The sequence below is a fragment of the Mobula birostris genome, chromosome 9 (assembly GCF_030028105.1).
Source record: "Mobula birostris isolate sMobBir1 chromosome 9, sMobBir1.hap1, whole genome shotgun sequence".
NCBI classification, from domain to species: Eukaryota; Metazoa; Chordata; class Chondrichthyes; order Myliobatiformes; family Myliobatidae; genus Mobula; species Mobula birostris.
In genome coordinates, this window is record NC_092378.1 from 86,489,885 (window position 1) to 86,514,954 (window position 25,070).

General features: G+C 41.6%; 1 protein-coding gene across 5 annotated transcripts in view; it reads right to left on the reverse strand.

The window, feature by feature from the left end:
- LOC140202864 (myosin phosphatase Rho-interacting protein-like) overlaps positions 1 to 25,070 on the reverse strand; it is a 305,303-nt gene that overhangs the window by 274,577 nt on the left and 5,656 nt on the right. For all 5 annotated transcript variants that reach the window (XM_072268356.1, XM_072268355.1, XM_072268357.1 and 2 more), the window contains exon 2: positions 1,122 to 1,199. In XM_072268356.1, the coding sequence (XP_072124457.1) occupies positions 1,122 to 1,199 (78 nt within the window). The remainder of the gene's footprint in view (positions 1 to 1,121; positions 1,200 to 25,070) is intronic.

A 25,070-nucleotide genomic window follows, 5' to 3' on the forward strand; every position in this document is an offset into this window, starting at 1 on the left:
CCCACTTTCTCAGTTGAGTAAATTCCCACTGTGACTTCAGACAAACTTACTCACTGTCCACTGTACCACCAATTTCAGTATCACCTGCAGACTTTCTAATCATGTCTCCAGTCTGAAAAAGAACCCAGCCAATTTTGTAAACCGGCTAACTCACCCTGGTTTCCACAGGTTCCAAGATTCTGGAGCAGGCCACTATGCAGGACTTGTCAAAGGCCTTGCTAAAATCCATGTAGACAACATCTATGGCTCTTTGTCAATTTCCTTAGTCACTTCTTCAAAGAACTCAAATTAAATCCATGAAGCACAATTTGCCACGCACAAAGCCATGCCATCTATCCCTATTCAGTTTTTGGCCTTTCAAATACAAAGGAAGTTCCATTCAGAATCTTTTCAATAACTTTCCCACCACTGACATTAAACTCTGTAGTTCCCCATCTTGTCCTTATGGGTCTTCTTAAATAAAGACATAGCCGTTCAGTCTTCTGGCGCCTCATCCATGGTTAACAAGATGACAAAGATCTCTGGCAGGGCCCCAACAATTTGCTCACTTGGATCCCATCATGTGCTGTGATACATCTGGTCAGGTTTCAGGGATTATCTGCTTTATGCGTTTCAAGACCTCCACCACACCTCGTCTTTGTAAAACTGATATGCTCCACAGTATTACAGCTGTTTCCCCTGATTGCACACTAAATTGCTCGTTTTGTAAATTCCACACTATTCCTTACATTTTATTATTGTCCTTTATCAGCTGCTCCATGATGTTTTTATAGTTGTAAGGAGGCCAAAGGTGGTAGGAGGAAGAACTGGGTAAAATGATGAACTAAAATTAATTCAACACTCTTTCCAATGCTTAATGGACAGACACTAAGTTCATTGGGAAGTCTTATTCACCAGCTTCCCTATACCCTCTTCTCACCAACATAAAACAACATCTTATCATAACTGAGATAGATTCCATCTTACGAATGTGCTTTCAATTACCTTTTAATCGTTTAGTCACTGTTCCAGCAAAGCAACATTTCTTGTATATCTGATATACACCAAAGAGGTTTAAGTCTTAAGAACTTCTGTTAACTAATTATGCAAGAAGTAGCAAAATAAACTATTTTTCAACTTACCCTTGATCGCTGCACTGGGTTTTCAAAGTCAGTCCCTTCTGGAGCCAAAAGCAGCCAACCCCCATAGATAGGCTTTGCCTGAAATATTACAATAACACAATCAATAATTTAAAGATTAACTACAAAAGTCATAACTGAGATTAAGTACAGCAAGTAGAAATGTTTGCTCTTGCTGTGAAGGTGCTGATCCTTGCTGGGGTAGGAACCCTCTAGTGGCTCTCAGAAGTGGGCATTTCTTCAAGAAATATTGAGTGGTAGTCGTTTGTGGGACACCTAAACTCCTGGACACCTCTTATCGATGTTTGCCAATCTCTCTATTTTTCACACATATTTTCTCCAGGACGGACAACTATCACTAGCCTTTTTTTTGTTCAGATTCCTTAGCACAGATTAGATAAAGTCAGATATTGAATCCTGTCTGTAGTTTAGAATCTCATCTTTGGATCTTCAATATCTGAATTGTTCAATGGAAGACCATCTAGCCTGAAAGCAAGTTGAACCTCTCACCTGGTGTTTCTCTCTCCCCTCCCCCCATCTTTTAAATCTACTCCTCAGCTTTTTTTCTCTCCAGTCCTGCTGAAGGGTTTCAGCCCAAAACATCAACTGTACTTTATTCCATAGATGCTGCCCAAGTTCCTCCAACATTTTGTGTGTGTTGCTTGGATTTCCAGCATCTGCAGGTTTTCTCTTATTGGGAACCAACAGGCCAGATACTTAAGGCAAATGTAACAAACATAGAAGCCAGTAGATTAAATCTGAAATCTAATTATTATTAGTTATTTACATTATAATTAGCCAAGTTACAGATCAGAACAGCAACTACTTCCAAGATGGTCAACATATTAACGTTTACAATAAGAGGTTCTGAATAGTGAAGCAGCCTTCCATGACAGTGAGTGCAATCACACCTGCTATTCTGTCTGAAAGTAACGTGGGCCACAGTGGAAAGCTTGTTAACTCTTTTGGTGCCTGGAAGCCTGTGTGTGCACTTCCACTACAGACTTAAACTACCATTACTGGAACTGAAGCAACTATGCTTCCAGTGAGGCAACATCAAATTACATGTATACAAGTATAGCGGTTGGTATCCCTGCCTGTCATGCTGTCACACAAGAGACAAGGGTTCAATTCCTCAGGGTGGGGGTGGAGGGAGGGGCAGTTATGGACCAGAAGGCACAACTAACAGATTGGTTGCCTCACAAGCTCTAACATCCTGGGATCAATCCTGACCTTGGTCACTGTGGAGTTTGCACATCCCCACAATATAGATGAGAAACAACGAAGGACCCAGCACCAATCCCTGCAGCACATCACTAACCGCAGGCCTCCATCTACTACCACTCTCTGGCTTCTCTCGCGAAGCCAAGACCTAATCCAATTTAACATCTTTTCTTGAATGCCAAGCGACTGAACCTTTTTGACCAACCTCCCAAGCATGACCTTGTCAAAAGTCTTGCTTAAGTCCATGCAGACAACATCCACTGCCTTGCCCTCATCAACTTTCCTCGTAACCTTCAAAAAACTCTACAATAGAGGTCGCTAACCCGTCAATCGCGATTGACCGGTCAATCTTTGAGACTTTCCCAGTAGATCCCGAAAAAAATCAAAAATAAATACACAAATACTGTGGTAATGTGAGTATTATAAAAATAAGTAATAACTAATTAGGATAATAATAATATAGCAATACTTTTGCTACTGAAAGCTGTTTGTAAAGAGAGATTGTTTCTGGGTTGCGGGGTTTTAGTTCCATTCTTTCTGCCCAGTGCACACGTATGTAGCTCCCCCATCACGCACCGTGTTTTCTGTGTAGCTTGTGCTGCATCAAAGTGACCAGTTAGATTAGATAAGAGTACAGACTGTTGCAAACATCAATATACGGCACTCACTCGTGATATCCTGATAGCATGGCGGAGGCTCCATGAAAGAAGGCGAAAACGTACAACTTCCATCCAGAATGGGAAGAGGAATTTCTGTTTACCTTGGTGAAAGACAAGTGCGTATGTATGTTGTGCCACCAAACACAAGCACTGACTAAAAGAGGGAATCTGCAGCGGCACCACAACACCAACCACCAGAAATTTAAAGACACCTACCCCCCAAAGAGCGCAATTCGTGCCTGGAAAGTTGAGGAGCTGAGATCGGCGTTGAAGGCCCAGCAATCATTTTTCACAAAATATGCTGCTCAAAATAAGGCTGCTATTTGAAGCATCATTTCATGTAAGTCACCTTTTGGTTAAACAAAAGAAGCCTTTTACAGATGGCGACTTGTTCAAGGAAGCAATGGTCATTACCGCAGAGAGACTGTTTTTAATGACTTTAATAACAAAAACGGCATCACAACCGCAATACATAATATACTGCTTGGCCCTACAACAGTAACAAGGAGGGTAGAGTCACTGTCAGAGGATGTGGATCGACAAGCGTTAAAGGACTTGTCACTCTGTGAATATTTTTCACTGCAGTTCGATGAATCCCTGGATGTAATGCAAAGAGCTCAGCTTGTTGTATTTGTCAGAATGGCTTTCCAGGATTTTACAACGAAAGAGGACTTCCTCACTCTTTTGCAATTAAAGGAAAGAACGAGAGGTGAGGATATTTACAATGAGTTTAAAAAATATATCTGTGAAAATGACATCCCCATTCATACGGTGGCAATTACTATTGATGGGGCTGAGCAATGCACGGTGTGCGCTTTGGTTTTATAGCACTAAAAGTCAGTGCCTACTTCGGGTCAACTTATCTATGTGAAATTGCATTTTCACAGATGAAAATTATTAAATCTAAGTACAGGAGCTGTCTTACTGACAGATACCTCACAGACTGTCTCAGATCAGCTGTCTTTTAGTTATGAGCCAAATTTCAGGGAACTAGCAGGAAGTATTCAGCCCCAGTCATCACACTGAGTGCAATTGTCAATTTTTATTCATTTATTTTTCATGTTGAAATAAAATTAAATAATGAAACTTAGAATTAAAGGTGTGACGTATTATACTATTCTTAAAGAAAGACAGCTATGGCCTGTTTGATATGCTAATTACAGTATTTTCTTGTTTGAATTAATTTGAAAGTTTGACAAACGTATTTTGTGTAATTCAAATACAATTTGCCTAAATTAAAGGCCTCAAACTGGAAGTACAATCTGAGCTGTTTTTTCTCTAACCGATTTAGTAGGTAGATCTTGCCTTTCACTAAGGTCGAGGTAGGGGATCTTGGGCTTAAAAAGGTTGGTGACCACTACTCTACAAGATCAGTTAGACAAGACCTACAACGTACAAAGCTATGTTAACTATCCCTCAATCAGTCTCTGTCTATCCAAGTACTTAAATATGTGGTCCCACCAGAATACTTTCCAATTACTTACTTTCTACTGATGTCAGGCTCAATGGCTTATAATTTCCTGGCCTATTCTTAGAGACTTCATTAAACTGCGGAACAATATTAGCTATCCTCCAATCCTCCAGAACCTGACCTGATCCAAAGGATGATTTAAATATCTCTGCCAGGGCCCCTGCAATTTCTACACTTGCCTCCCACAAGTTCTGAGAGAACACCTTGTCAGTCCCTGGGGATTTATCCATCCTAATTTGCCTCAAGACAGCAAAACACTCCCTCTCTGTAATCTGTATAGGGTCCACAACCTTACTACAGCTTCGCCTCACTCCTACAGACTCTGTGTCCATCTTCCAAGTCAAAACAGATGCAAAAAAAATCCACTTAAGATCTCCCTCATCTCTTTTGGCTCCACACATAGATTACCATTCTGATCTTCCAGACCAATTTTCTCCCTTGCTCTTAACATATCTGTATTATCCCTTATGATCTCCTTTACCTTGTCTGCTGGAGCAACTTCATGTCTTCTTTTAGCCTTTCTAATGTTTTTCTTAAATGTTCTCTTGCATTTCTTGTACTCCATAAGTACCTCATTTATACCTACCTGCTATACACCTTTTTTCTCTTAACCAGGGCCTCAATATCTCTTGAAAAACAAGGTTCCCTAAACCTGTTCTCCTTGCCTTTTATTCTGACAGGCACAAATAAAGTCTGTACTCTCAAAATTTCATTTTTGAAGGCCTCCCACTTACCTTTGCCAGAAAACAGCCCGTCCCAATCCACTTGCCAGATCCTTTATGATATCATCAAAATTGGCCTTTCTCCAATTTAGAAACTCAGCTGGCAGACCAGACCTATCGTTTTTCCTTAATTACTTTGAAACTAATGGCATTATGATCACTAGAAGCAGGGTGCTCCCCTACACAAACTTCTGTCATCTGCCCTGTCTCATTTCGTAACAGCAGATCAAGTATCACACATTCTCTAATTGGAACTTCTATGCATTGATTAAAGAAACTTTCCTGAACACATTTGACAAACTCTATTCATTTTACAGAATGGGAGTCCCAGTCAGTATGTGGAAAGTTAAAGTCACTTACCATAACAATCTTGTGTTTCTTGCAACAGTCATGCAATCTCTACAAATTTGTTCCTGTAAATTCTGCTTTCTTGGGTCTAAAGTGAGATCCTCTACTCTCAGCTGGACATAAAAGGATCATATGTCACCTTTTAGAAGATGACCAAAGAACTTCTCCCCCTTATCCTAACAAACTGCCGTGTATAGAAGCTGTCTATGTCATCTGGGCTACCACTTCCCACTTTACATTGGTCGCTGCACTGCAGAAGTACTTCATTGCCTGTAAAACACTTTGGCATGTTTCAAGGATGTAAAAGTTCAAAGTTCAAAAGTAAAATTATCGAAGTACATACGTCACCATTTACAACTCTGAGATTCAGTATTTTTGCAGGCAATAATGAATAAAATGCATAATGTAAACAATTTTTGTTTTGTTTCTTAAATTCAGTCTCTCTATGCAGAAAGGAATTTTGATTACACAACAGACTGTTGGGTTTCTGTGGTCTTATAGCAGACTCTCATCAGGATCACCAACATATACCCTCAGTGAAGTTTTCTAATGTTGCACAGGTGGATTTAAATTAGTAAGACAATGGGTGGGGCCCAGAATGACAGTGAGCAGATGGGAATACTCACATACTTAGAAAGTAAAACAGTGAGATAAGCTGACCAAGACAGGAGGGAACGCATAAGGTCTGACGAACGGTCTCGGCCTGAAACGTCGACTGTACCTCTTTCTATTGATGCTGCCTGACCTGCTGCGTTCACCAGCAACTTTGATGTGAGAGACTTACCCTCATTGGATTTAATGAAAGAAACCTCACAAATAAGACTGATGAGCTGAGAGTGTAGATCAGCTCATGGCATTATGTGTTGCAATCAAAGAAACATGGTTGAGGCATTTAGAACTGGCAGCTCAATATTCTATGTTATAGATGGTTCAGGTGTGAGAGGATTTTGCACTGCTGATCTAAGGCAGGACTCAGGGAGGATACACTGGAGGATTGGCCTTTGAATGTAGGAATAAGAAATGGGTAGTCACTTTGATGGGGTTATTCTATAAGCCTCCCAATAATCAGCAAGAATTAGACAATAAGATATGTAGGCAGGAAGAGTGTAAAAGCAATAGTTTTGTAGTAGTAGAGGATTTTAACATACCTAGTATTGACTGCGATTGCCTCAGTGCATGGGGCTTAGATGGGGTTGAATTCATAAAATGCATCTAACAGAGTTTCCTAAAGCAGAAATTATAGGTTGTCCTACCAGAGAAGGGGTTTCCTTCACTTTTATCTTAAGGAATGAGAATGGAAAAGTCATTGAAGTGTCTGTGCAGGAACCCTTTAAGAACAGTGACCAAAGTTCAGTAAGCTTCAAGGTGTTTATTGTAAAAGACAAGGTTGGTCCTAGTATCAAAATCTTAAATTGGGAGAGGATTTGCTTAAACAATATAAGAGACAGGAAACAACTTCTGATAAGTGGAGATATTTAAAAGTAAGATACAAAGAATTCAGAGTCAGCATATATGAGACAAAGATGGCAAGTTCAGGGAACCTTGGTTAACAAAGGATATTGAAGGTTTGAATGGAGAAAGGAGGAAATAAATGTTAGCTACAGGAAACATACTAAATGAATCCTTTAGAGGTTTCTAGGGAGAGAGCTTGTTTTTTCTGCCACCACCTCTTTACTTTTCATTTATAATTTTTTGTTATAATTTGAGCATTGCTGACAATTGTAAAATACCAAGGACAACTAGAGTGAAGGTAGGACACACCAGCAATAAAAGAGGAAACATGCCTTTAGTCAAAGGAGATCCTTAATGAATACTTTGCTTCTGTATTCAGTGAGAGGAACCTTGATGTTTGGAAGTATAACGTAAAACAGGCTGGTACACTGGAACATGCTGCTGTTAAGAAAGAGGATGTGCTGGAACTGTTCAAAAACATTAGGATAGATAACCCCCAGGACCGGACTGGATACATCCCATGTTACTATGGAAAGCGAGAGAAGAGATTGTTGCACCTTGGACAATGATCTTTGTGTCCTCACTGGCCACAGGAGCAGTAATAGATGATTGGAGTGAAGGAAGTAAAAGGCGATTTGATAGAGATGTTTAAGATGGTAAGTATCTAGATTGAGTGGACAGCCAGAGACACTTTCCCAGGGTGGAAGTGGCTAACACAAGGGGGCATAATTTTAAGGTGCTTGGAGGAAAGTACAGGGGGGGGAATGTCAGAGTAAGATTTATTTATTTATTTGGGGGTTTTCCCACACAGTGTGGTGGGTGCATGAAATGCTCTGCCAGGGGTGGTGGTAGAGGCAGATACATTACGGGCAATTAAGACTTATCTATTTAAGACTTAGATAGGCACATGGATGACAGAAAAATGGAGGGCTCTATGGGAGAGAAGGGTTAGATTGATCTTAGAGTAGGTTAAAAGGTTGGCACAACATCATGGGCCAAACAGCTGTAATGTTCTATGTACCATAGTAGTCCTTCCAGTAAAGGTGCTCGCACTGTGTTTTGACAGGGATTTCCAGGATTTAGATCCAGAAATGAAGGAATAGAGATGGACATCCAGGTTGGGACTTGGAGGGGAATCTGCAGGAGATGGATTTGGGAGGTCTGGGTGGAGGGAATGAATATTTAGGGTAGCTAAAGAAGTGTCAATCAAGCAATTGTTTTAACCTGAGTGATGTGGCACTTTAAGAATTGTTGGAATGGCACTCATCCAAACAAGCAGGAAGTATCAATCGCACTTGTAGTTAATGATTTGAGACATTAGCAAAGCCTCTCACAAGATCCCACATGGAAGGTTGGTCTGGAAGATTAGGTCCCATCGAATCCGGGGAGTGCTAAGATCTACCCAGATTCAATATTGGCTCAGAGGTGGGAAGCAGAGGGTGGTAGTGTAGGTTATTTTTCAGAGTGGCGCCAGTGACTAGTGGTGTGCTGTGGGATACGTATTTGGACTCTTATTATTTGTTATATATTTATAAATAATATGGATCCAAATACTCAAGGCTTAATCAGTAAATCTGTGGATGACATGAAATTAGGAGGTGTTGTTGATAGTGAAGCTAACATAGGTAACCTAATCAGTTAGGGAAATGGACCGAGGAATGGCAAACAGATGTGTGTGTGAGGTGATGTATAATGTTAAATCAAATCAGCAGGGGACTTGTATTATGAATAATAAGGCACGAGGGAATGTAATGGAACAGAGAGTCCTTAACAGTGCAGGGGCATAGTTCATTAAAATCAGTACCACAGGTAGACAGGGTGGTGAAAAAAACATTTGATCTCTAACTTTTCCCTGATGTTAAAACATTACCTGTCTCTCTCTCTACAGTTCCTGCCACACCTGCTAAGTATCTCCAACATTCTCTATTTAAGACTCTCAATATCAACAGTAACTTCCTGTTGTCAAGTATGTCAAGTCCTCATCTCTGTTCTAGTTAAATGTATGTACTATAAACTAGTGCACTTACAGGTCTATTCCAAAATGTTACACAAACAAATTTATTCTCCTGGGTTGTTTCAATGCACAAAATCACAAGCCTGACCACTTTCTTTATTCAATTCACAAAAATCAATCACAAATCCCTGCTTCAGGTAAGCTTGATTCAAATATTCAATTCGGAAGACTTAAAGAATCAGCATTTTGCTTTGAAAAGGAGAATAAAACTACATCTATGTGAATCCCTGAACAATCCAGTGACCCTGTGATCTCTGTCTCAGAGGCCAATGACAGAACATCTTTCAGCAGAGTGAACCATCACAAGGTGTCAGGCCCTGATGGTGTACCTGGTTTGGCTTTGAAAACCTGTGCCAACCAACTAGCGGGAATGTTCAAGAACATCTTCAATCCCTCACCGCTGCAGTTAGAGGTTCCTATCTGCTTCAGAAGGGCAACAATCACACCAGTGCTTAAGAGGAGGGAGAGCTGCCTCAACAACTAGCACCCAATGGCACTCACATTTACTGCAGTGAAGTGCTTTGAGAGGTCAGTCATGGCTACAGTCAACTGCTACCTAAGCAAGGACCTGGACCCGCTGCAATTTGCCAATCGCCACAATAGGTCTACAGCAGATGAAATCTCACTGGCTCTCCACTTGGCCTTGGATCACCTGGACAATAGTAATACTTGCATCAGGCTGCTGTTTATTGATTATATCTCAGCATTCAACACAATCACACCCTCAGTTCTAATCAACGAGCTCCAAAACCTGGGCCTCTGTACCTCCCTCTGCAAGTGAATTCTCGACTTGCTCTCCAGGAGACCACAGTCTGTACAAGTAAGAAATAACATTTCCTCCGCGCTGACAGTCAACACTGGCACTCCTCAAGGATGTGTGTTTAGCTCTGCTCTCCCTACGTTTACGACTGTGTGGCTGGGCACAGCTCAGACTGCGTCTATATATTTGCCGACTACACAACTATTGTTGGCAGAATTTCAGATGTTGACGAGGCGGTGTACAGGAGTGAGATAGATCAACTGTTTGAGTGGTTTCACAGCAACAACCTTGCACTCAACATCAGTAAGACCAAGGAATTGATTGTTGATTTCAGGAAGGGCAAGTTGACGGAACACACACCAGTACTTATCAAGGGATCAGAAGTGGAAAGGGTGAGCAGTTTGAAGTTCCTGAGTGTCAACATAAGACATAGGAGCAGAATTTGGCCATCAGCCCATCAAATCCTCTCTGCCATTCTATCATGGATGATTTTATTATCCCTAACAAACCCATTCTCCTGCCTTCTCCCTGTAACATTTGACAACCTACTCAAGAATCTGTTCACCACTGTTTTAAATATACCCAATGACTTGGCCTCCACAGCCATCTGTAGTAATGAATTCCACATCACCCTCTGGCTAAAGAACTGCCTCCTCATCTCTGTTCTAGATGGATGTTCCTCTATTCTGAGGTTGTGTTCTCTGGTCCAAGACTCCTCTGCTATAGGAAACATCTTTAACAAATCCACTCTATCTAGGCCTTTCAATGTTCAATAGGTTTCAATGAGATTCCCCTTCATTCTTGGAACACCAGTGAGTACAGGCCCAGAGCCAACAAACACTCCTCATACATTAACTGTTTCATTCCCAGAATCTTTATCGTGAACCTCCTCTGGACCTTCTCTATTGCCAGCACATCTTTTCTTAGATAAGGAACCCAAATGAGAAGAGAAGATGGTGGTGCGGCGCAGCTCGCAGCAGCCACTCCAGTGGTGCTGTCTGTTATTTTTCAAGTAGGGTGCCATGCACAATCCTGATTTGATGGAGACAGATGTGACAGCACGGAGGAAAATCTGGTGAAACCTCTTAAATGCCCGCTTCGCTGCTGCTGCTACTGTGTGGTCCAGAATCTCCGAAGGAGAAGGCCCCGAGTCCTCAGCTTTGCTTGTTGCTCGACGGCCGGGGCGGGGTTGAAGCACTCGGCAGAGGATGGTGCTCAGAAAGGCTGTGTTGGAAGGGCTGGTCAGAGGCTCGAAGTTTCCAAACGCTTTCCGAAACCGGTATCATTTCAGAATGTTCTCCTAAACCAGTACAGGTTTCCCCTGCCATCCGAAGGTAGAGTGTTCCTATGAAACAGTTCGTAAGCCAGAATGTTGTAAAGTGAAGAAGCAATTACTATTTTTATGGGCAAAATTCCTGCGTGTTCACAGACCCAAAAAATAACTTACCAAATCATGCCAAATAACACATAAAACCTAAAATAACAGTAACATATAGTAAAAGCAGGAATGATATGATAAATACATAGCCTATATAAAGTAGAAATACTTTCCTACAATCATTGCCACACTGTCCACCGTAGCAAAAATCTCACGCAAGCGCTCTCGGCAGAAACACTCTCCAGTAACCTTTAAGCTATGAAACTGCCAAATCATACCAAATAACACATAAAAATACACAGCCTATATAAAGTAGAAATAATGTATGTACAGTGTAGTATCACTTACTGGAGTTGGGAAGACAGCGCCGAGCACACTGATGATGGTGCGTTAGGCTGAGTCATCGGAGGCTGGGGTGGTGCAGTGGTCCCCAACCTCCAGGCCGCGAACTGATACTGATTCGCAAAGCATGCAGTGGTGGCCGGGACGCACCCAGCACATCTTTAAGAGAAAAGCCGAAATAAACAAGCTAATTAATTAGGTGCTGCCCGGCACGTAAGTGTCGGCCCAGATCAGAGGTGACGCAATCAGCAATTTCTAAGTCCCAAAACACTTCTGATATTTGGAATGTAACTCATATAGCATGTAAGATCTACAGTTGTTAATCTATACGCAGTAAGATCCAACAAACATCACCAAGATTAAGAGTCAGGTTATCTATTTCAGTGTCATCAATAAGAGATAAACACCAGCCTGGTCACCAGCTCATTTTGCTTTTCTTCAAACAGTGCTATGCATGTCTTTTACCAAGGTGCACTTTCGACAGAGCAGACTGCTTCATCAATGTATGTAAACAAGAGCATGGATTTTACATTGCAGAGATAGGTGTCAGCATGGCAACCACAATCTTGCCCTGTATCAGGTGCTGTTTTCAAAGGTAACTCTAGCATATACCCACAGTTTAACTATTCCCAATTCAGATAGGGTCTTCAGGATAGATTAGGCTATGGTGAAAGGAATGGAGATGTTGCTTACGAGGAACAGTATGGGAAAGTTAGTTTAGGTTACATTCAGCTCCATATGACTTTAATGGGTTTACTAAACCCATCAATTCTATCAGTGCTTACAGCCACCGGTTCGCTTTTAGAGAGGATGTCATCACTAAAGGTCAAATCAACTCTCTGCTCTTCTCTGGGAGAACAAAGTAGTTTATTTGTATTTGGACTGTTCTTAAGTAATGCAAGCTGTCAGAAGGATTTAGCTCAGATATGAAATTGAACACACATTCCCTTTCTGCACCAGAGGGAGAGAATTCACAATTCAAGTATCCAGTTTCACATCAGCAGCAGGCAGCAGAGAAGAACATGAAATAACCAACTGTTAACACAAGGTAGGAGTAGAAAGAATATCCTGTAATTGAAGATCAAATAAACTGCTATCTAAATGGACCAAGTACAGAGATGGACAAGAGTTTTGAAAGAAGTGGTCGTATTTAACCTACATACCTCAGTAACAACTTCCTCACCTGAACATTGTGGGTTCAAACACCATTCCAGAGCTTTCAGTTCAAAACTGCAAGCCAGAACTCCAGTGCAGTCTTGAGGGAATGGCACAGCTATATTTTAGATTAAGTATTAAACTGAGGTCCCACTGCTCTCACAGATGGAGAACTCCAGAGAAAAGTTTCTCAGACATTATCACCAGAGGTATTGATTATCTGGGAGTCATACACTCATGCTCTGCTGTGTGCAAATTAGTTGGCATGCTTCCTATTGTATATAACTGTGATTGCATTTTGAAAATACCCACCAACTATCAAGTGCTTTACAAAATCACAAGATCACAAAACCCAATTAAATCCAAGTCTTTTTTTAAACTGAACATAGTTTTGAGCGAAAGGCAATTAGAGCACAGAATTCAGTACAAGTTTATATCTACTCTCACCAAATACTATATTTGCAGCACAATGTGAAAATTACCATGCAATTAAAATCAAAACTGCCTAGTCTCTTCCCACCTAAATGTCTTCAGAATCCCATCACTTGTATGTTACCTTCCCATTATCCTGTCATTACTTACAACTTGCACGGCACTAACCAGCTTCTCTTCTGTACTCACAGCATTCCACTCATCATGGACCAATCCCAACACTGATGTTTAACCTGCAGAGAGAGTTAATGTCGATATCGCACAAAAAGTAAATTCTACCTTTCTGAGAACAGCTCATGTCTTCTTCTGGATCTGACTCAAACACTGAAGACTGGGCTAATCCCAGACAATGACAGGCCTCGTTCATCTGGAGTCCTCTCCTCTACTGCCTCCACTTCCATTTCCTCACAAGATCTACAATTGGGACTGTACAATAGTTCAAGTCTGTTATTAATTTCTACCATAGTTTCTCCTCTAACACACTCTCTTTCCATCTGCAACACTTTATTTCTCATCGCACTGCCAATATAATTTCTCCTGCCTTCCACCTATCATACAAATTTCTTTTTGTTTTCTCTTTCCCTCCAAATCTTATTTTATTGTCTTTTAAGTCAATGACATTCCATCAGGATTTTCAAGTTCTGATGGAACGTCATTGTCTTAAAAGGATAAACTGACAAGAAGTAAGCTATGAGAGATAACGAACAATAAAAACGAGACATGCAGTTGATATAGACACAAAACACAAAGACTTAGCTGAACATTCCAGTAGTTTCTAATTTTATTTCTGATTTCCACCATCCCCAGCATTGCTGGTATGGACATGGAAATAATTGAAACCATAATTACGAAGTGATTCACAGATTTGCAGGTACTTGCGGCATTCAAACATACAAATAATTGTTTCATGCATCATACAGTTGGTATATATAATCCTAAATTCCTGTGGTTATTTTGGATTTTTATCTGACTATTTCTTTATTACTGTTGAAAACATGTATCACTTAATTTTGCAGTTATCCTCCAGTTCTGGGCATGAGATTTAAATTCCTAGCAACTCCAAGATCTTGTCAGTTAAAAATCATTCCACCATCCAACCACAGGCTTTACTTTGACTAGGATATAGAACAATCTACATTTTGGAATTTCTAGGGGCAAACATTGAAGATTTCCTTTGATGTTAGAATAAGAAATGCAGAAAACAAACAGGAAGGATGCAGGAAGAAAACTAAAGAAAGTCACCAACAAAAGAAAGAACAAACGAGCAGCATATATATCCAAAAATATGATACTATATATTTATATATATATTGGAAAAAATAATATGTGCATTTATTAATATTATTAAAGGTGAGAATCTAGGACAGTTCATAATAGAAGTTCAAAGGAGATTTGACAGAGGTGTACAAAATTCTGATCATTTAAGAGGGGATAAGCAATGAAAAACTGCTCTCATCAAAGGGTTCAGAGACAAATTGGCAGATTTAAACTGACTGGCCAAATTAACAAACTTTTTAGAAACAAGGAGGTTGGTTGAAATCTGCAAAACTCTGACGAAGCATGGTGGACGCAGGCACACCTGTGCTTTCTGAAAGAAACTGGTTAAATACTAAAAATTATGAAAAGCCAGCAGAACATATCTGACTACACTGCTCTACAAAAAGGCCAACACAGAATCCATGGGCCTAATGACTATAACAGCCAGCAAGCAACAAATTTCACAACGTATGCCAATGATATTAAACCTGATTCTGATTCAGGCCCATCGTCCATGCCAAAACCATTTAAACTGCCTACGCCAAACGACCTGCATCAGGACCAGTGCCCTCCATATCCCTATCTATCCAAACTTCTCTTAAACGTTGAAATTAAGCTCCCATGCACAACTTGCACTGGCAGCTCATTCCACACTCTCACAACCCTCTGAGTGAAGAAGTTTCCCCTCATGTTCACCTTAAACTTTTCACATTTCACTCTTAAACCATGACCTCTGGTTGTAATCCCACCCAATCTCAGTGGAAAAGAGAAGTGGCCACAAAATTGAGAAACATTATTCTGAACTTGATAGAGAGAGACATTAATACAAAAGCAAAGATGCATAAATAGGACCATAAAAATAATTAGTTCCTTGCTGGAGGAAGAATGTCAGGCTTTTTCAAAGAAGCTGGTTCTAAAATTTATCACGAGGATATCAGGGATGAGAATGCAAGGAAAGATTACAATAATACAATGGTTGGACAATATGAAGATCATGTGGAGGGGCAGCTAGCATTGAGGAAGCAGGGAGTCTGCAGAACAACTTAAGATTGAGAGAATGGGCAAAGAAATGGCAGGTGGAATATAGTGCAGGGAAGTGTATAGTCATACACTTTGATAAAAGGAATAAAAGTGCAGACTACATGCTAAGTGGAGAAAATCCAAAACTTTTGAGGTGCAAAGGAACTTGGAAGTCCTTGTGCAGGACTCCCTAAAGGTTAACTTGCAGGTTGAGTCGGGGGGGGTAAGGAAGGCAAATGCAATGTTAGCATTCATTGCAAAACGACACGAATGTCAAAATAAGGATATACTGGTGAAGCTTTATGAGGCATTGGTCAGACCGCACTTAGAATATTGTGAGTAGTTTTCAGCCCCTTATCTATGAAAGATGGGCTAGCATTAGAGGGGGTCCAGAGGATGTTCATGAGAATGATTACAGGAATGAAAGAGTTAACCCATGAGGAGAGCTTTTTGGCTCTGAGCCTGTACTCGCTGGAATTTACAGCAGAATGAGGGGGGAAATCTCATTAAAACCTATCAAATTTTGAAAGATGATGTTGGGAGGATGTTTCCTATAATGGAGGACTCTAGAACCAGAGGGTGCAGCCTCATAATAGAGGAGTACAGGTTTCCCCCGCCGTCCGAAGGTAGAGCGTTCCTATGAAACAGTTCGTAAGCCAGAATGTCGTAAAGCGAAGAAGCAATTACCATTTATTCACATGGAAAAATTTTGTGAGTGTTCACAGACCCAAAAATAACCTACCAAATCATGCCAAATGACACATAAAACCTAAAATAACAGTAACATGTAGTAAAAGCAGGAGTGTTATGATAAATACACAGCCTATATAAAGTAGAAATACTTTTTCACAGTCATTGCTGGCACTGTTCTCCATAGCGAAAATCTCACGCAAGCGCTCTTGGCAAAACACGGCACAAGCACTCTCGGCAGAAAATCTCACGCAAGCGCTGTTGGCAAAAACACTCTCTCCAGTAACCTTTAAGCTATGAAGCTGCCAAATCATACCAAATAACACGTAAAAATACACAGCCTATATAAAGTAGAAATAATGTATGTACAGTGTAGTATCACTTATGGGAATCAGGAAGACAGCTTGCTGAGTACACTGATGATGGTGTGTTAGGCTGAGTCGTCGGAGATTGGGGTGGTGCAGTGGCCCCTAACCTCCGGGCAGTGAACCGATACCGATCCGCGAAGCATGCAGGGGTACAGTGGTAGCCGGGAGACACACAGCACATTTTTAAGAAAAAAGCCGAAATAAACATGATAATTAATTAGGTGCCGCCCGGCACGTAAATGTCGGCCCAGATCAGAGGCGACGCGATCAGTATCTGTCTGCAGCCTGGAGGTTGGGGTGGTGGGACAATGGGGTGTCATCTCATCGTCGTCTGTTTCCATTAGGGCAGGCAGCTCATCTTCTCCTATGACCGCCTGCCTCGATGTCGAAGGTCGAGGTTCGTCGTCTGCTGTGGCTGATGTGGAAGGCTTGCTTGACTGCTGAGCCTCGCGCATTTTTCTATCATACAGTTCTTTGTAAGCACTCAAACCATCCTGCTAATATGCCCTAAACTGACGTAACCTTTCAAAATTAAAGTCGTACTTTATCATTGCAGCGAAAATCTCACGCAGTTGCTTCACATTCAGTTCCTGGACGATTTCACTTTCGCTACTGAATTCGGTTTCGATTGTTATCCTTTCCTTTTCCAATTGCATCAGCTCTTCATCTATCAGTTCTTGGTCATGGGATGCCAAAACCTTTCAACATCATCTTCATCAACTTCCACAAGCCAAACTCACTTTGTCCTTACTTCGTTCACCACGATCAAAATTATGTCTAGTTTTACACTAAGTGTAACACTCTTTTAGGCTTTTCCGATGCCTTAGAACTCATCTTGCAAACGGCTGCTTACAGGCACGTATTTAAGCAATGCCGGCCAGAATGCCGTTCCGAATCCCGGGGAGAGCAGCTGCTCCGGGTGCGCGCTGTCTTTTTCACGCGCTGCCTTTCTTTGTAACAGTGAAAGCACCTTCTGTTAACGAAAACAGGTAACTAATGTAGGTGTTTTGTAACAGTGAGGTTTCATAAAGCAAACATTCGAAAAGCAGGGGACACCTGTATCCATTTAGAACAGGGATGAGGAGGAATTTCTTTAGCCAGAGGATAGTGATTCTGTAGAATTTGTTGCCACAGACAGCTGTGGAGGACAAGTATATTTAAAATAAAGGTCGATAGGTTACTGAAGCTGTCAAAGGTTACAGGGATAAGGCAGGAAAATGGGGTTGAGAGGGGTAATAAATCAGCCATGACAGAACGGCAGAGCAGACTCGATGGCTGAATGGCCCAATTCTGCTCCTTTGTTTTAACATAGAACCCTTCGGCCTACAATGTTGTGCAGACCCTCAAACCCTGCCTCCCATATAACCCCCCACCTTAAATTCCTCCATATACCTGTCTAGTAGTCTCTTAAACTTCACTAGTGTATCTGCCTCCACCACTGACTCAGGCAGTGCATTCCACGCACCAACCACTCTCTGAGTGAAAAACCTTCCTCTAATATCCCCCTTGAACTTCCCATCCCTTACCTTAAAGCCATGTCCTCTTGTATTGAGCAGTGGTGCCCTGCGGAAGAGGTGCTGGCTATCCACTCTATCTATTCCTCTTATTATCTTGTACACCTCTGTCATGTCTCCTCTCATCCTCCTTCTCTCCAAAGAGTAAAGCCCTAGCTCCCTTAATCTCTGATCATAATCCATACTCTCTAAACCAGGCAGCATCCTGGTAAATCTCCTCTGTACCCTTTCCAATGCTTCCACATCCTTCCATAGTGAGGCGACCAGAAATGGACACAGTACTCCAAGTGTGGCCTAACCAGAGTTTTATAGAGCTGCATCATTACATCGCGACTCTTAAACTCTATTCCTTGACTTATGAAAGCTAACACCCCATAAGCTTTCTTAACTACCCTATCTACCTGTGAGGCAACTTTCAGGGATCTGTGGACATGTACCCACAGATCCCTCTGCTCCTCCACACTACCCTGCCATTTACTTTGTACTCTACCTTGGAGTTTGTCCTTCCAAAGTGTACCACCTCACACTTCTCCGGGTTGAACTCCATCTGCCATTTCTCAGCCCACTTCTGCATCTTATCAATGTCTCTCTGAAATCTTCGACAATCCTCTACACTACCTACAACACCACCAACCTTTGTGTTGTCTGCAAGCTTGTCAACCCACCCTTCTACCCCCACATCCAGGTCATTAATAAAAATCACGAAAAGTAGAGGTCCCAGAACAGATCCTTGTGGGACACCACTAGTCACAATCCTCCAATCTGAATGTACTCCCTCCACCATGACCCTCTGCCTTCTGCAGGCAAGCCAGTTCCGAATCCACCTGGCCAAACTTCCCTGGATCCCATGCCTTCTGACTTTCTGAATAAGCCTACGTTTTACGTTGATTTGCTTGACAATTGGTGGTGATAGTTGCCAAAGCTGATCATAATATTCAAAAAGCTGCAGAATGTAACAGGCAAGAACAGGAAGCAAGTAAATAAGTTCAGTAAATCAGAACAGGAAAGACCCAAGTTCACCATGAATGTGGCAAAATAACTGCTTGTACTAACAGTTCTGTGTTTCATACTTTATTTAATCTCAGACAGCTATTGAAAGCTGCACTGTAGATCAAAAATTTTAGTAAGATTGCAGAGATGGGAGTATATACTACAAGCTTGAGAGTTGAGAGTTAAAGGGCAAAAGTTTAGGGGTAACATGAGGGGGAGCTTCTTTACTCAGAGAGTGGTAGCTGTGTGGAACGAGCTTCCAGCAGAAGTGGTTGAGACAGGTTCAATGTTGTCATTTAAAGTTAAATTGGATAGGTATATGGACAGGAAAGGAATGGAGGGTTATGGTCTGAGTGCAGGTCAGTGGAACTAGGTGAGAGTAAGAGTTCGGCATGGACTAGAAGGGCCGAGATGACCTGTTTCCGTGCTGTAATTGTTATATGGTTATATAAGCTTGGCAGCACCATGCAAGCTTCTCACTGACCAAATTACCTGCATGGCATTTTGTAATTGAAAACTTTCACCATCTAAAATGCTGTGTCTATCATTTCAATCTTAAGGGCTCTGCTGCTACTAGACATCCCACCTCTCCCGGAAGTTCCGGGAGTCTCCCGCATATTAACAGTGGCTTCCTGATGCCCGCAAATTACATACAATATCACAGAAATCAATTTTTTGAGAGCGAGAGAGAGAAAGCAAGAGAGATAGAGCGAGTGAATGAGAGCGTGCCATAGCAGTGTGTTCCAAAAAAAGAAAATATAAAACGTATGTCAGCCCAGACTACCCTAAAGTGTACCCCTGCCTAGTAGGGGTCAAAAATAATGACAGTGTTGCTCGCTGCACTGTTTGCAACAGTGACTTTTCTATTGCCTATGGTGGGTTAAGACTGTAAAAGACATGTTGAGATGAGTTTAACAGGTGTCATTCATTCATTAGCATAGCTAACTTTATTTAAACTAGCTGGCTAGCTGCTAAGGAGCTACTCTATTGCAAACATCCCACCTCTCCCAGAAATTGATGGTGCTACCTCCCTGAAATGAGTTTTTGCAGGGTGGGATGTCTGTACTACTACCCTCTCCAAATTGCCATCAAAACCAAGGCAAGTGATTACATAGATCAATTACATAGTTGCTTTCTCCTTATGTCCATCGTGAACAGAGCAGATACTACAGCGAGACAAAGGCAACAGTTGAATACATAACTGAACAGAAGCCAAAGGAAAATATTCAATTCTTAAACTACTGAAGTCCTGTCAAGCCTTTTAAATTTCAATTTGCATCTGCCAGTTCAGTTCTAAATTCAAGAGTACTTTGTAACAAGAGAGCAATGTGTTATACAGTTATACAAGAGAACTTAGTGATTAAGATTCAGTAAATTTTGCTGTTCCCACTCTCTGCATCAGTCAGCCCTATACACTACCCATCTATGAGCTTCCCGTGAGTCAGCAAGCTGCCTCCATATCAATGAGTAAACAGCTGCACCTCCAGTCCATATCACCCTCCCCACCCAATTCACATCACTCAGCAGCCGCACCTCCTGCTCTGTCACCACCTTTCCCCTTATTAGATGCAACACAATATTCCACACTTGCTCTATTAGAAATCAGAGTTCTACAGCTCATCAGCTCTATTAGTGCCCACCTACACAAATCACATCTGCGATTATAACAGTATGCTTTGGCTATTCAAGTCCAGTTGTCTCTTAAAAGTAGTGATTGCATCTACTTCTACTTCTGGCAGTGTCTTCCAGATGTCCACCCTCTATGCATTGAAACTTGGGCTTCAAATCCCCTTTTAAATGCCTTCCTTTCACAATAAGTCTATCCCTTCGTGGTTTTGATAACCCTATGATGGGAAAACGATTTACAATCTACCTTTTATCTATGCCTCTCATAATTTTAGATAACTATTAGAGATCAACCCTCAACCTCCTTCACTCCAGAAAAATTAGCCCAGCTTTTCCAACCTCTTTCCAAAACTACAATCCTCCAACCCCAGCACGAACACATCCTTCCTGCAGAATAGCAACCAGAACTGCACATGATACTCCAAGATTGGGCTAATCAGTACAGCTTTACAAAATGTGATACCCCATGTCCCAGTCTATGAAGACAGGTATCATCCTCTTGCTCGATGTCATCAGCCTGCACTCCATCTCATGCTCCCTACTGTATACTTTTTCAGCTCAACGTCTTTGGTCAAAGAGATTGGAAAGACGGACAAAATTATGGTCAAAGACAAAATTCAGGAAAGGTTTCAAATAGGAAGACTAAGGTAGATAAGACAGATTTACTAAGACTATACTAATGTGTGATGTGGAACAACAAGGTATAAAGTCATGGCCAAGAGAGCACTGGGTCCTGTATCAAGGGCAAAGATGCGTGAGCTGCTGGTGGATGGATAGAGAAGTGAAACAGAGGATACTCGACCAGAAGCCCAACTCGAGGATAGGGAGGAGAAATACAATTTATAAACACGAGATTCTGCAGATGCTGGAAATCCAGAGCTATACACACTCAGCAGGTCAGGCAGCATCTATAGAGAGGAATAACCAGTCGATGTCTCAGGAAAGGAAGGGGCAAGAGGCCAGAATAAGAAGGTGGGAGGGGGAAGGAGTACAGGCTGGAAAGTGACAGGTGAAGCCAGGTGAACGATAAGGTGGGTGGCTGGGAAAGGGGGGACAAAGAGAGAAGCTGAGAGGAGATCGGAAAAGATATAAGACAGAAGAGGAATCTGATAAGGGAGTAAACCATGGGAGAAAGGAAAGAAGGGGCCCCAGAGGGAAATAATAAGCAGGTGAGGAGAACAGAAGGAATGAGAGGGGAGCCAAAATGGGAAATGTAAAAAGGTTTTTGTTTTGAATAATGATCAAAGAAAATGTAACACAATTTATCAAAGTTGCTGGTGAACGCAGCAGGCCAGGCAGCATCTCTAGGAAGAGGTCCAGTCGACGTTTCGGGCCGAGATCCTTCGTCAGGACTAATTGAAAGAAGAGCTAGTAAGAGATTTGAAAGGGGGAGGGGGAGATCCAAAATGATAGGAGAAGACAGGAGGGGGAGGAATGGAGCCAAGAGCTGGACAGTTGATTGGCAAAAGGGATACGAGGGGATCATGGGACGGGAGGCCTAGGGAGAAAGAAAAGGGGGAGGGGGGAAAAACCCAGAGGATGGGCATGGGGTATAGTGAGAGGGACAAAAAGGAGAGAGAGAAAAAGAATGTGTGTATATAAGTAAATAACGGATGGGTTTCTCCTATCATTTTGGATCTCCCCCTCCCCCTCCCACTTTCAAATCTCTTACTAGCTCTTCCTTCAGTTAGTCCTGACGAAGGGTCTCGGTTCAAAACGTCGACTGTACCTCTTCCTACAGATGCTGCCTGGCCTGCTGCGTTCACCAGCAACTTGATGTGTGTTGCTTGAATTTCCAGCATCTGCAGAATTCCTTGTGTTTGTGTAACACAATTTATGCTTTGATGTAGAATTTGTGCTGGATTTTAACTTCCCACAGTTTATCTTTAAGAAATTCTGACTCATCAAGCCTGGTTATTGGACAAGCTCCTTCAGAATCAGATTTATTATCACTGAGATATGTCATGTTTTTTTTTGTTTTGCAACAGCAGTGCAAAACATTAAAAAATGACTATGTTACAATAATATCTAACATCAATATCTCATTAATATCCAACAGAAAATTGCATTGAAAACACCTGCAGTTTTCCAATCAGTTGTCTGATTATCCCTCTTCTTCTGGCACCATCCATGAAGAACAACAATCTGAAAGAGATGCAGATATCTGTAGAACCGCAGCTCAGCAAGAATTTCAAGAGTTGGAAAGAAAGGCTGCAGTGGTTTCAAATTACCAAACAGTGTCATTGAAAGACCAAGGCTGGTGTCATGAACCCTAACTGAATCACTTCCAACTAAATCCACACGCAAGGCATCTTCTCATCAAAAGCCAAAGCATGCAGGCAATAATTAAATACCTGCTTTAAAACTGAACAATGTAAGCTTATTATTAAACATTTTTTAAAACTGACCAAGTGAATCAACTGGATAGTTAAAGCATTTAAGAGTCTCACAATACCAGCTGAGAATGAGACATTAAACTGAATTGTTGATTTCATGGAGGGATATAACTGTAGCTAATAATTTACATACAGTGGATAAGAATTTCTAAAGGGAAAACTTGACGTAGCAAAGAAATGAAGTTGCAACGCACACAGAATGCTACAGGAACTCAGCAGGCCAGGCTGCATCGATGGAAAAGAGTACTGTTGTTACCGTTTGCACAATTTGGGGGGTTTTTTGCGCATGGAAGTGGGAGGGGTTTGATATTTTTTTCTTTGGTTCCATGGTCCTTCTTCGTTTTGTGGCTGTCTGTGGGACAATAAATCTCAGGGTTTTACACCGAGTACATACTTTGATAATAAATGCACTTTGAATACATGGTGATGTCCTCAACAAAGATAGAATGGCAGATATAATAACTGAAAGTGTACAGCAATCATAAGTGCAGTGATTTTCTGGGATAATTAGAAAAACAGAAATTCAAAATGTAATAATTTATTGACATAACTCTGGAATTTTAAATCCCATGCTTTTTGGGGTGGGTTGTTGCAGAAATTCATTCTTCACTTTTCAACTCAATCAATAATTGAGAGTTTAATAAATTAGTGCATGTTACAAATACTAAAATACAGTAATAAAAAAACTAAAGATGCTGTAAGAAAAACTTCAAATTGTCCAAGAATCTTAATCTACAGTACCTCTGCTCATCATAGAAACATAGAAAACCTACAGCACAATACAGGCCCTTCGGCCCACAAAGCTGTGCCGAGCATGTATTACTTTAGAAATTACCTAGGGTTACCCATAGCCCCCTATTTTTCTCAGCTCCATGGACCTACCCAGGAGTCTCTTAAAAGCCCCTATCATATCCGCCTCCACCACCATCGCCGGCAGCCTATTCCACGCACTCACCACTCTTTGCATACAAAACCTAGCCGATATCTCCTCTGCACCTGCTTCCAAGCACCTTAAACCTGTGCCCTCTCATGTTAGCCATTTCAGTCCTGGGGAAAAGCCTCTGACTATCCCACACGATCAATGCCTCTCATCATCTTATACACCTCTATCAGGTCACCTCTCTTCCTCTTCCACTCCAAGGAGAAAAGGCCAAGTTCACTCAACCTATTCTCATAAGGCATGCTCACCAATCCAGGCAACATCCTTGTAAATCTCCTCTGCACCCTTTCTGTAGTTTCCACATCCTTCCTGTAGTGAGGTGACCAGAACTGAGCACAGTACTCCAAGTGGGGTCTGACCAGGGTCCTATATAGCTGCAACATTACCTCTCAGCTCCTAAACTCAATCCCACAACTGATGAAGGCCAATGCACTGTATGCTTTCTTAACTACAGAGTTAACCTGTGCAGAAGCTTTGAGTGTCCTATGGACACAGACCCCAAGATCCTTCTGATCCTCCACACTGCCAAGAGACTTACCATTAATACTATATTCTGCCATCATATTTGACCTACCAAAATGGACCAACTCACACTTATCTGGGTTGAACTCCATCTGCCACCTTTCAGCCAGTTTTGCATCCTATCAATGTCCCACTGTAACTTCTGACAGCCCTCCACACTATCCATAACACCCCCAACCTTTGTGTCATCAGCAAATTTACTAACCCATCCCTTCACTTCCTCATCCAGGTCATTTATAAAAATCACAAAGAGTAAGGGTCCCAGAACAGATCCCTGAGGCACTCCACTGGTTACCAACCTCCATGCAGAATATGACCTGTCTACAACCACTCTTTGCCTTCTGTGGGCAAGCCAGTTCTGGATCCACAAAGCAAGGTCCTCTTGGATCCCATGCCTCCTTACTTTCTCAATAAGCCTTGCATAGGGTACCTTATCAAATGCCTTGCTGAAATCCATACACTCAATCTACGGCTCTATCTTCATCAACATGTTTAGTCACATCCTCAAAGAATTCAATCAGGCTCATAAGGCACAACTTGCCTTTGACAAAGCCAGGCTGACTATTCCTAATCATATTATACCTCTCCAAATGTTCATAAATCCTGCCTCTCAGGATATTTTCCAGCAACCTACCAACCACTAAAGTTAGACTCACTGGTCTATAATTTCCT